The sequence below is a fragment of the Amblyraja radiata genome, chromosome 14, assembly GCF_010909765.2.
Source record: "Amblyraja radiata isolate CabotCenter1 chromosome 14, sAmbRad1.1.pri, whole genome shotgun sequence".
Taxonomy (NCBI): domain Eukaryota; kingdom Metazoa; phylum Chordata; class Chondrichthyes; order Rajiformes; family Rajidae; genus Amblyraja; species Amblyraja radiata.
Window position 1 is genome coordinate 734,517 of NC_045969.1, and position 13,579 is coordinate 748,095.

A 13,579-nucleotide genomic window follows, 5' to 3' on the forward strand; every position below is an offset into this window, starting at 1 on the left:
CCCAGCTCTGCCTTAACACCCCTCCACTCTCCCCCAGTTCTGAAGGCTCCCTGACCTGAAATATTAACTGTTTCTCACCATAGATGCTGGTTGAGTTCTCTCTAACTGTTCAAGAATGTGAAAGATCGCCCAAGGGCTGGAGCTTTGTTACCCCTAAAGAACAGTGTTGCACCTTGCAGTGCATACTTAGTTAATAATTAGATTACCCAGTTAACCATATACCAGGCAGTGGTCTACTGAGATTAACCAACAGAACTTTAAAACGAGCCACTCTACTGAGTTTGAACAAAACTCTGCAGTTTCCAAGTGATCAAATGCAACCTATTGCCTTCCATGGTTGAAGCTAAGAGGCAGGTGCAGAGTGCCTGCTCCACAGTGCCAAGGCCACCATCATTATCATGGACAACACCCTTACACTTCCAGCAAAGGTCTGCAGGGCTTTAGATATCTGCTGCCTGGGTGTCGAGTTGAAGCACTCAGTCAGTGTGGCTTCTCATTGCTCATTGGGGAGAGAGGTTGGAGAGAACTGGCATTGGGCACACACTGGCCCGCACACTTGTGCGCACTGGTCCGCACACTGGCCCACACACTTGTGCACACTGGCCCACAGGCACACCGGTGCACACTGGCCCGCACACTTGTGCTCACTGGTCCGCACACTGGCCCGCACACTTGTGCTCACTGGTCCACACACCGGTCCACACACCGGTGCACACTGGTCCACACACTTGTGCTCACTGGTCCACACACCGGTCCACACACCGGTGCACACTGGTCCACACACTTGTGCACACTAGTCCACAGTAATCTGTTAGTGACACCCAGCACCCGCCAACATCTGGATAGATTGCGAATCTCCTCCCCACGTTGCTCCTTACTTCAGTATTAGGTTCACCTTGGACCTTTGCATCTTCAAGGCAACTCCACGATACTCGGGTTTGAAATCATGCACGATTTCCACAGAAGTATCCAGTCACCGTGGTCTGAGTGACATTGGGTTTCACCCACCAAATCCTGACATAGCACACAGACACCTCCAGGGAGACTGACTGCAGTGAGCCTATCAATGCCTACACCCTTGTCCAACTAATGGCAGCAATGCCACTCGTAACTGCAGCATCAGTGCAGGGTGCAGCTACTCATACCTGCAGCATCAGTGCAGGGTGCAGCTACTCATACCTGCAGCATCAGTGCAGGGTGCAGCTACTCATACCTGCAGCATCAGTGCAGGGTGCAGCTACTCATACCTGCAGCATCAGTGCAGGGTGCAGCTACTCATACCTGCAGCATCAGTGCAGGGTGCAGCTACTCATACCTGCAGCATCAGTGCAGGGTGCAGCTACTCATACCTGCAGCATCAGTGCAGGGTGCAGCTACCACTCGTTGCAACATTTGTTATTCTGTCAAGACCTCCAAGCTGTGGAAAACTCTGGTGCAACTGATTTTGCAACACAGAGACACACAGGCAATGACAAGGTGGGCAGTGGGGAGAGGAGCAAGAGGGATGAGAGCTCCACTCAGACACAAGACCAGACAATTAGCTAAAAACAGGAACTGGTGTTGCAAGTCAGCTAGCATCAGCTCCACTTTTATTTTAAAAAGGTTTACTGGACATCAAAAAGAAACGAACCCAGGTTTATTTTAAACTTGAACATAAAAAGTATTAAATTCCAATCACATCTTGGTCGTGGTCCTTCCAAATGAGCTGTCATGCAGATGGATATCGATGCTCAGAACCTCCCAGATCGTTCACGATCCTTGGAACGTCTGCGGTCGCGGTCTCGGTCCCTCCCACCACGACCTCCACGCTCCCGTGACCTGGACCTCTTGCGCTCACGAGATCTCGATCTTGACCTGTGTCTTTTACAAAGCACAGAGCCGTTACAATAAGGCAAAAGAAAAACAGTCAGTGTAGTGTACTCAGCTCGGGCAAAACTGTGCTGAAACGCCACTGGCCTGACCCACTGCCTAGAGGGGGAGACCACTGGCCCGACCCACTGCCTGCTCATGACTAGAGGGGGGACCACCGGCCTAACCCACTGCCTAGAGGGGGCGACCACTGGCCTGACCCACTGCCTGCTCATGACTAGAGGGGGGACCACTGGCCTGACCCACTGCCTAGAGGGGGAGACCACTGGCCTGACCCACTGCCTAGAGGGGGAGACCACTGGCCCGACCCACTGCCTGCTCATGACTAGAGGGGGGACCACCGGCCTGACCCACTGCCTAGAGAGGGCGACCACTGGCCTGACCCACTGCCTAGAGGGGGAGACCACTGGCCTGACCCACTGCCTAGAGGGGGAGACCACTGGCCTGACCCACTGCCTAGAGGGGGAGACCACTGGCCTGACCCACTGCCTAGAGGGGGAGACCACTGGCCCGAGCCACTACCTAGAGGGGGAGACCACTGGCCTGACCCACTGCCTAGAGGGGGCGATCACTGGCCTGACCCACTGCCTAGAGGGGGAGACCACTGGCCTGACCCACTGCCTAGAGGGGGAGACCACTGGCCCGAGCCACTACCTAGAGGGGGAGACCACTGGCCTGACCCACTGCCTGCTCATGACTTGAGGGGGAGGTCACTGGACCGAGCCACTGGCTGCTCATGACTAGAGGGGAAGGCCACTGGCAGGTAGCATTTAATCCTGGCACGTACAAGATGATGCACTAAGGCAGGAATATTAGGATTGGGCAGATACAATGAACAGCAGGGCACAGTACTGGGACCTTGATACACAACCCAAGGATCTCTGAAGATAGCAAAGACATAGGATGTTGAAGACACATGGGCAGGCACCTGCCCTCACTAGCTGGGGCAGAGAATATACAATGGTGAGGTAATGGTACAACTATGTATATGGACCGTTCTGGATCACTATAGGATGTGCAAGTGCTTGTGGATGCAACATTTAAACGTTGCTTCAGATGACACATTTGTCATGAGGGAGGGGGCTGGATGGGCAGGGTTTGTTTCTTTGGAGTAGATGCGAGGGGGAACTTGATGGAAGTATATAAAATGAAACAGTGCATGGACAGGGTACCGGTGGGAAATCTTTCTCCAGAGCAGATGGATCCAAAACTAAAGGACATGGGATTGGGGCGAGCAGTTTGAGGGTGTGGACAACGGCTGGTTGGAATCTAGAATGCATCTCTCGAGTGGGTGTTACAGGCAGATACTCTCAACATCTATCACGTTGGATTGTAAAGACAGGAGAATGGAGGGCTGGTATATAGTTAGGGACAACATGACATGATGGGCCTAACAGCCTGGTTCTGTGCTGTGTGACAATGACACTACTGATAAGATTATAGGTCACTTCTGGGGTTGATGCAGGACAGCAGTGGGTAAAAGATTATCCATAGCTGAAGGTGCAGACTGGAGAGCCCACCCTACATTTTGGCTCTGCCTCACCAGCTCCCACCATTTTCTATTCAGATTTAAATTTCCTGGTTGGGCAGCATCTTGCTTTTTCAGAAATATCCCATAACTCGGAACATGCAGAATCATCCTACACTTGTCACCCCAGCCAACCCAACATGCACCAATACAATGCCTCTACACCGAGGATGCAGTCAGCATGGCAGCACCAGCAAACACAAGCCGGAGACCCCCAGAAAGCAGCAGCCAATGTGTTTCCCTCAACCGGCCCGGCATCAATCTCACATCTCCCCTCATCACGCGGCTGGGTGGATGGCAAGGTCTCATAGGCTGCAGGGATTTACCAGGATGGTACCACGGCTTGGCACGCAAGATTTGCAGAGACTCGAGAAGTTGGTTTAGAGCAGGGAGAGCTTTAGTTTCGATTGATGTTTAAAATTATTCAGGGTTTTGATACAGTAAATGAGAAATGTCGAGCTGCAGGAGCATCAGGGCACGGGTTTGTCAGAACTATTAAAGTCCTTATAGTTTAAAATAAAAAGCTCTAATGAGTTATTTGAACTAGAATGTGCTGACTGAAAGGGAGGTGAAAATAGAATTGATTCAATAGAAACTTTACAGAAGATGAACACCCAGCGGAAACATTCCAACATGAGACAGTAGGACAAGACTGACTGAATGGTTTAAGGTCCAACACAAGTACCACCTGTTCTACAATTCCAAACCCATTCCACTGCCCTTCTCTTCCCATGGTCAATATTAATTCCAACCAATCTCACTGCCCCTCTCTTTGTACACACTGCCCGTAGCCCTGTCTCAATTTCAAATCAATTCCACTATCCTACACTTTGCCAGAGCCCTGTGTTATTAGTTCATTAACCCCACTTGCCTGCTCTACATTATTTCCATTTCAGTTGCAAGTCTGCACCTTAAATTATATGCAGCTGGGATATTAATTGACATAAAAAAAGCATTTGATACAATTAATCACGATATCTTATTTAAAAAATTGGAGAGGTATGGAATTAGAGGAATAGTACTGGACTGGATTAAAAGCTACTTAAGTAACAGGCAACAGTTTGTAAATCTGGGTAGTCATAATTCTACATGCTTGGACATTGTGTGTGGTGTACCACAGGGGTCAGTGCTGGGCCCAAAATTATTTATCATGTACATAAACGATATTTGTAATGTGTCCAATGTCTTGAGGCTGGTTTTGTTTGCAGATGATACAAATATTTTTTGTTCTGGGGAAAATTTAAAACAGCTATTGGATAAAATAATAAAATAAATGGGTAAATTGAAAATATGGTTTGATAGGAATAAAATTTCATTAAATCTGAGTAAAACTAAAATAATGTTATTTGGTAATTGTAGAATAAATACACTAGTAAGTATAAAGATAAATGGGGTGGAAGTTGAAAGAGTGCATGAAAATAAATTTCTTGGGGTTATAATTGACGATAAAATAAGCTGGAAATCACATATTAAACATGTAAAATTAAAATTGTCAAAAAGTATCTCTGTATTATACAAAGCCAAGCAAGCTCTGGATTACAAATCACTCCGTATTCTTTATTGCTCATTAATTTTACCCTACTTAAATTATTGTGCAGAAGTCTGGGGCAATAACTATAAAAATTCGATACATTCATTAACCATGATGCAAAAAAGAGCAATTCGTATTATCCATAATGCTAAGTATCTGGGTCATACGAATCCATTATTTTTAGAGTCAAAATTATTAAAATTAGAAGATTTGTTTACATTCAAAACAGCTCAGATAATGTTTAGGGCCAAAAATAAAAATTTACCTGGAAACATTCAAAAATTATTTAACGAGCGTGTGGGGGGTTACAATTTAAGAGGAATATTTAACTTTAAGAAACAAAAAGTCCGTACGACTAGAAAACCCTTTTGTATTTCGGTTTGTGGAGTAGGAGTGTGGAATAAATTGAACGGGGAATTAAAGCAATGCACAAACATGAATCATTTTAAAATGATATATAAAAAAATAATTTTCAAGGGGTACAGGGATGGAGGGGATGGTTGACAAGTGGGGGTTAATGTTTATCTATTGCTTTACTATTGTTTACTTATGTTTGGGTACTTCAGATATGAAGTTTGTATGTGCATAATAGTTGTATGTATATATATGTCTGTAGGTATTATGGGAAATTGCCTAGGGTAGTATTATTATTAGTAATTAATTGATTTTTAAATATGGTAGAAGTGTTGGGGAAAAGGGGTGAGATTTAATAAGTTATTCTTTTTCTCACTCCTTTTCGAGCTTGTACAGACACAGAGTTGGACATTGGAACTTTGTTTTTGTTCTTCTCATTGCTTTGTAAATATTGATTGTAATGTCCAATTGTTTGATAATTTCGATTTTGTTACTATTAATGTCTTTAATGTCTTTACTTGTTCGGAATAAATAAATAAATAAATAAATAGATAAATCCCAGTGCCCTGCTGGCCTTTATCAAACGCCCACATATTCACCTCGGCCTTAGTACATTCCTGTACTTCAAACATTTCTCACTTCACCCTGAAACATAGTTAGCAGCTTTGATGCTCCAGCACCAATTAGAGGAATCACTCTAATTCCCCCAGCAGAAGCATCCTATACTTGGTATTCCATCAACATGTAAAACTCATTCATTCCCTTTTCCTCTGTCCAGTTGCTATAACCTCTCCATCTCTGCACTGCTAACAGCACCTTGGTGAATCTAACCTGTACTAACTCTTACAGCTAGAATAGGTTTCTGATAATTGCACTCAGTTCAGCAATACGTTAGCAGTCGCACCCCAAACCCTCTGGATGTGCATGCAGGGATAATTAACCTCCGCAGAGACCCAAAGACCATGCCCTGAGGCACAAACTCCTTGAACAGTACTGCACCCCAAGTGATGACTGTCACAGAGAGCCTGCAGCAGGTAGTGCAGAACAGCTAAGCCACACTCACCACCTGCCCTTCCATTACAGAGGAACACTACACTGTTGCCCGTGTGAACAGACCGGTCGGTGGCCTGCTCCCCCACACAGGCACGGCATTTGGGGGAAATCACTGGAATTATGGAAGGAAGTTGAAAGGCAATGGGTTGTACGGCCACCTCCATCCTGAACGTGGCCATCTTCTGCTCAAGGTTGCTGCCCTCATGAGTGGATGACCCAGCCAACCCGCCCCCGGGGACACTCTCCGCCCAACCCGCCCCACGTGGACAGCCAACCCGCGCCAGGTACACTCGTACCTTCCTCCCCACTACTTAACTAGAATGGAATGAGTCTGATGCTCATGATTGGCACTCAGACTGAAGCAGAATCGTACTCACCTGATGGCAGCCATTAAGTGCTTTGGGGTGATGGTTAGCAGCCGTTTGTCCCCAGATGAGGTGACACGGCTACCCTGCTGCTGGCTGAAACACATGGGAAACAGAGATGCATTTTTGATAAGAAAATAACAGTAGTAATTATACTCGGAGAGAAAGTACCTCGATGAGTGGGAGAGCAGAGATCAGTGTAAAAACTTATATAGGTTTCCCAGTCTAAGTCTTATTCCCAGCATGGATACCCAAACCTACAACCAATCCTCTCACAAGCCAGGAGGGAGGGCTCTGTGTTTCTTTCACCAAGCCAGCTCTGACCCACAAGCATCATCTTCCTGTCTACCCCACAATAAGCCTCTTGTCCACATGGCTCCAACACTGGCCAGTAGATGGTGAAACCCTACCCTACTCGTCATCTCTTCTTCCAAAGCACCGATGACTTTGGTGCTGCTCCCTTTACTGACAATGTCTTCTCTTCCCTCATCTCCATTCATACAAATCTCCTCTGCTGCTCCACGATCCCAGTCCATTCTAGTTGCTAGTCTGCAACATCAACTCACTTGACATCATCTCAGAGATTCTGTTGTCTAGATTTCATCCACTAGTTGACCTAATTTGTTCCATTTCCAATATAAAATTGACATCCAACTGTGTTCCCCACATCCCCATCCATCAATGAATCACCATCACCTCCAAACACATCATCCCCCCCGCTTGCTGCATTCTATAGGGGCTGTTCCCTCCACAATACCCTGGTCTACTCAATCGCCATAATACCCACAGCACATCTAGCATCAAACACAGGGGTCCAACACCTGACCTCTTGCCTCTTTAGTGATTTATTGGTACTTCCAATTTATCATCTGTATGGACTGCTCACAATGTGATACCTTCTACATCACAGAGATCAAATGGGGACCGATTTGGTAACCAGTCTGCAGACGACCTGCTCAGTGTGTGACCAGGACCAAGCTTCTAGTTGCCTTTCACTAGATCTCCATCCACTCTGGAATACCACCATGCACTCCCCAATCTCAGTGATAAAACTCAACACAAGCTTACCCAAACCAATTTGAACAAGTTCAGGTAACAATCACACGCTACCCTTACACTTCACCTGCACATTTCTCCTGTTCCGATGGAAGGCCACCTTTCACCACATGAAGGGACTGAACGCTTCCATTAGTTTTTTAAGGGCCACTCATCCAACTGATAAGGATGTGGAGTAAGTTAGTAAGTATGAGGGTCGACTAGTACTGAGGCTAGATAGTTCCTTAATATAAGTTGGACTGCATTCATGACAAAGCTAGTGTTTGAGAGGGTGTGGACAGGCTGTGATGTTATCTGGAATACAAGGACAAGCATGGAAACACTGGGCCAATAAAGAAGCATTGAGAGGACATGGGAGAGAGTGGTTAGAAGCAGAGTACACAACGGGTGAGTAGTGGGGAAAGTAGTTTAAATACAGGAGAGCTGCAAAAGGCCAGTGTTGTTGGACGTGGCCAAAGGAATGTGGAGCAAAGGGCTGACAAATGGGACTAATTGGTCTGCACGTTAAACACGGACTGGGCCAAACCATGCAGCTTACCCGCCCACAGACTGGGCCATGCAGCCTACCCGCCCACGGACTGGGCCATACAGCCTACCCGCCCACAGGCTGGGCCATACAGCCTACCCGCCCACAGACTGGGCCATGCAGCCTACCCGCCCACAGACTGGGCCAAACCATGCAGCCTACCCGCCCACAGACTGGGCCATGCAGCCTACCCGCCCACAGACTGGGCCATACAGCCTACCCACCCACAGACTGGGCCATACAGCCTACCCACCCACAGACTGGGCCAAACCATGCAGCCTACCCGCCCACAGACTGGGCCATGCAGCCTACCCGCCCATCTGCATTCGCAGCTCAGAGCTACAGAACTACACATGTCAATTCTGCATTGTGCAACTGCCCGGGAAGCAATGCGTGAGTGTGCAGCTACAGTGGGGCTGGCACCGGAGATACTGAGACCCCACTGACAGACACACTGCCATGCAGAATGCTGACACCACCTACGAATCTACTCTGACTTGCCCACTCACTCATACACCCACTGCCACCATCACCCCAGCCTCCTGCGGCAGTCTCACACACAACGCACAGACACGTATAGAACACAAAACTGACCTCTTGCGGCGCCGTCCATACAGCTCACGGCGTAACTCCCGCGATATCGGCTTCAGATGCATGAAGTTGCAGAAACCTCCCCGGGTACACTCTCTGCAAAAACAAGTCACCATTCAGCAAACTGGACATGGGTGGAAGATTATCATCGTATCACTTCATGCTCCTGCTCGAACAGGCTCCTCAATCCTTACCTCTGGCTCTCCGCTTTCTCCAAGATTTTAATCTTTTGAGACATACAGCACAGAAACAGGCCATTCGGCCCATCACATCAAGGCCACCACGTGGGAACTCATCCACACTAATCCCTTCTCCTTCCAAACCCGGACTTTAAGAGCAGATCTACACGTTAAACGCTGTGACTCTGCCTCCACCACTCCCTGACTGAGTGTTCCAGATACTCACCACTCTGGGTAAAGTCCCCAAAGATGCCCTCGAAATCACTTCCCCCTTACCAAAAACTTATGCCCTGTAGTTTTAATCTATTTCTTATACAGGGGAAACATCTGCTGCATCTATCCCCGTCTATAAGCCTCAATTTCACTTGCCTGACATTGCAGGCTGCAAGCTGCTGCTGGCCAGACGTGAAAGCCAACCCATTCGAGGTGTGTACAGTACTTACATGATCACAGTCAGAAACATTTCATTATTGAGCAGAAAGATAAACGTGTGATGGTGGCATTGCAGGTGGCGAATGTGGTCAAGAAGGTACAGGGCATACTGATCTTGACTAATTAGGCATGGGTGCAAGAGAAGGAAGGTTTCTAAACATTGGTCAGGCTTCAGCTAGAGTGCTGCGTCTGGTTCTGGTTCTGGTTCCCACACAATGTCAAAGATCTCACTGGAGATCTCATTAGAGGTGAAGAGGAGACATCACTGAGGTATACAAAATAAGGTGCATAAACAAAGTATATTCCAAAAACCTTTCCTTGAAGTGAGAGAAATCAATATTCATAAAACTGGGCTGCAAGCTGCCCAAGCAAAATATGAGATGCTGTTCCTCCAAATTCCTCCACCTATCACTTGCTCATTTTGTCCTCACCCCTTTACCAACTTTTCCCCTTCCACTCCATCAGTGTAAAGGTTCTTGACCCAAAGCCCATTTCTTCCCACATACCTGCCAGACCCACTGACATCCTCCAGCAGCTTGTTTTTTACTCAAGTCCAGTTGCTGCAATCACTAAAACTAAGAAGGAGCTAGACAGGGCTCTTAAAGATAGCAGAGTCATGGGGATATGGGGAGAAGGCAGGACTGGGGTACTGATTGGGCCTAATCAGCCATGATCACATTGAATGGTGCTGGCTCCTAGGGCCGAATGGCCTACCCCTGCAACTATTGTCTACCTCTCTGTTCTGTTATTACATCATTACAGGTTTCCCCAGCCATGGACACGAGGCCACCAGTGTTTAAGAAAGAACTGCAGATGCTGGCAAATCGAAGGTAGACAAAAGTGCTGGAGAAACTCAGCGGGTGCAGCAGCATCTATGGAGCGAAGGAAATAGGCAACGTTTTGGGCCGAAACCTTTCTTCAGACCCACCAGGAACCCGCTCTATTTGCTACTATCCACTGCATAAGAGCAATTCCAGCACTGGCATTCAGTAATATTCACCATCTCTAAAACCAGTATTGAAAATGCGGGGATCTAGAAGTACGTGGTTCCCTGTGAGTGGTCCCACAGGTAAATGGGGCGGTGAAGGCAGATTTTGGCAAGCCGCCCTTCAGTCAGGGAATTGAGCCGAGGTTGGAACGTTCTGTTACAGGGCGTTACTCACAGTCGTCAAACTTATTTACGCCGAACCTTTGACTCCTGATTTCTGAAGCATTTTTGGGAGCTCTGTAGCAGAAGTGAACACTCACCCCATTTCATATTGTCTGCAGCAAGCTTCTCTAAAGTCAGTCACAGGGGATAGCTCTGCATGGATAGGCTGTCCATTAAACCAGCGATTGTTTAGATCATTTACAGCCTTTTCTGCATCTTCTTCATGGCGAAACTAACAGAATAGGAGAGATGGAAAAGTAAGAACATAAATTCATACGTCTTAGGAGCAGTTAGGCCGTTTGATCCATTGAGTCGACTCTGCCATTCAATCATATCTTTCCTTCTCAACCCCATTCTCCTGCCTTCTCCCCATTACTATTGACATCCTTATTAATCAAGAATCTGTCAATCTCCACCTTAAAAATACCCAATTACAGCCTCTACAGCCGTCTGTGGCAATGAATTTGCAGATTCACCAGCCTCTGACGAAAGAATGCTCGATGCAGCCGGTGACATCTCTACACCCATTGGTCATCCAGGAAGCACCCCCTACTCCAAATTATTCAAGACATACTCCAGACATACTCCCCACAGGCACAGCACCAGTCAAGACATATTCCCCACAAACACAGCACCAGTCCAGACACACACAGCACCAGTCCAGACACACACACAGCACCAGTCCAGGTACCACCCGATGCTCAGACCATGGCTGCTCGCTCAACGCTTATATTTTCACTTCTGGACTAGAAGTTGGGATTTTTTAAATGTCAAATTTCTCACCTTTACATAAACATTTCCAACCAGGTGATCACCCAAATTATCACAGACATTCATCTCTTCAATTTCACCATACTTTTCTTCCATTTCTGTGAACACCTCCTACAGATGAAGGAAAGAACAACAGTTAATCTTTCAGCATTGAGGGAGAGCTACTGTTTAATCCCACAATACAAGCTGTGCATCAGCTTGATTCAGGGCAGCAATTGGAGAGACAGGAGAAGCGATGTACAACCAGCAACTAATATGTATAGAGAGATCCCCCAACTATCAATGAAAACGTGCATAGTTTCATAAAGTCTGTGCAAGTTAACAATGACAAGTATAGGACCAGCATACATATTTGTACATTACCAGCAGTTCCCTTCAGAGGTATCCACATTATACTGCATCAGCCACGGTTTGGCCCCTTGTTCAATCTGTCCAAATCACCTAGAAACTTCTCTGCATTTTCTAGTCATTGACAAACACTCCCAGTACAGTGTTGTTGGCAAATGGAAATACTACAGAGATGAGGAACTACAGATGCTGGAATCTTGAGCAAAACAGAGTGCTGGAGTAACTCAACAAGTTGTGTAGTTTAGTATGGCAGCATCTGAGGAGGAAATGGTCAAGCTATGTTTCAGGTCAGAACCCCTGAAATATTACATTTGGTTCCCTATTCTATATTATTAATGTATATCGGGAACACTGACTCCTGCGGGACCCGAGACCTCCTGTATCATTCATTTCAATTTAATGCACTTTCATATGACTTCAAAAATGTTCCACAAATGCACACACAGCATAACCACCGTCTTCACTGCTACAAGTTTCGTCCGAAGTAAAAACGGAAAGAATTTAGTCAAATAGTTTCCCTTGTGTTGACTTTGCTTTAACCTGCGTTTCAACAGTTTCTAATCACCCCCACCCCGTCCATCAACCATTGTATTCTCTCTCCGTCCTTTATTAAGTAGTGAGATTATGTTCACCTTTATCCAGTCTGCAGAATCTATTTGATTGCCACATTTTCAACGTTTAGTTCTCTGTATAATTTATAAGTGTACGCTCGCAGCCACATTGTCATTAAAAGGTCAAAAATGCTGTTATCTCCACAGAGACCCTTCCTTACAACACATCCTCCAGCCCAAATTGTTTTAACCTTCCAAAAGCTCTATTTGTAAGTACATTGTACACTCTGTACTTGTACTCATTTGGATACCCTGCAGACACATTGTCTGTTGATCAGTCGGAGAGGCACAGTGCCATAACTGGTAAAGCTGCTGCCTGTGAAGGGTCTGCACATACTCTGTGACGGGGTGGGTTTCCTCTGGGTGTTCCACTTTCCTCCCACATCCCTAAAGCATGCGGATTTGTAGGTTAATTGGCCCTCTGTAAATTGCCCATAGCGTTTAGGAAGTGGATGGGAAAGTGTGAATGGGTGATCGATGGTCGGCCTGGACTCTGTGGTTCCAAGGGTTCTTTAACATCCTCCATCTCTAACTAAACACCACGTTCCTCTCCTTTATAATTCTGTCCCGACTTCATATTATCTTTTCACATTCTGAATCCCAAGGCATCCAGCCATGTTTGACCATTTCATTTCTGTAAACTGACCAGGCACAATGACCCCTGATCACAGCTGGACCGCCTGATCACAGCTGGACCGCCTGATCACAGCTGGACCGCCTGATCACAGCTGGACCGCCTGATCACAGCTGGACCGCCTGATCACAGCTGGTCCCCCTGATCACAGCTGGTCCACCCGATCACAGCTGGTCCACCCGATCACAGCTGGACCGCCTGATCACAGCTCTCTACATCTTCCAATAAATTGGTTTCAACATGAAGGCAATAGAACGTGGAATGAAAAATACCAAGCTACTGGAATAGCTCAGCAGGTCAGGCAACATCGCAAGAGGACACGATATTGTGGGTGGGGATCCTTCTTCAGACTGGAGTGGGGGGGGGGGGGGTGTTGAGGAAGCTGGAAAAGAATGGTCAGGACAAAGCCTGGTAAGTGATAGGTAGATACAGGTGAGGGAGATGATTGACAGATGGGTGGACAAAGGTTAAAGATGAAAATGAAACAAACGGATGCAAGGTGAGAAGGAGTGGAATGTGAGGTTAGATGTTAGAGGAAGGGGATAGTGGGGGAAACGAGTGTGCACGGGGGGGGGGGGGAA

The 13,579-nt window shown here is 46.8% G+C and overlaps 2 protein-coding genes across 10 annotated transcripts in view; one reads left to right on the forward strand and one right to left on the reverse strand.

The window, feature by feature from the left end:
* cadm2 (cell adhesion molecule 2) overlaps positions 1–13,579 on the forward strand; it is a 1,169,873-nt gene that overhangs the window by 191,493 nt on the left and 964,801 nt on the right. The window lies entirely within an intron of this gene.
* The window catches only part of u2af1 (U2 small nuclear RNA auxiliary factor 1), a 46,150-nt gene continuing 34,108 nt past the window's right edge, over positions 1,538–13,579 (reverse strand). For 3 of the 4 annotated variants that reach the window (XM_033032328.1, XM_033032333.1, XM_033032332.1), the window contains exons 5-9: positions 11,418–11,516; positions 10,733–10,866; positions 8,877–8,969; positions 6,713–6,796; positions 1,538–1,860 (exon numbers count right to left, since the gene is read on the reverse strand). In XM_033032328.1, the coding sequence (XP_032888219.1) occupies positions 1,731–1,860; positions 6,713–6,796; positions 8,877–8,969; positions 10,733–10,866; positions 11,418–11,516 (540 nt within the window). In that variant the 3' untranslated portion in view covers positions 1,538–1,730. The remainder of the gene's footprint in view (positions 1,861–6,712; positions 6,797–8,876; positions 8,970–10,732; positions 10,867–11,417; positions 11,517–13,579) is intronic. The other variant, XM_033032329.1, reaches the window with a different exon arrangement.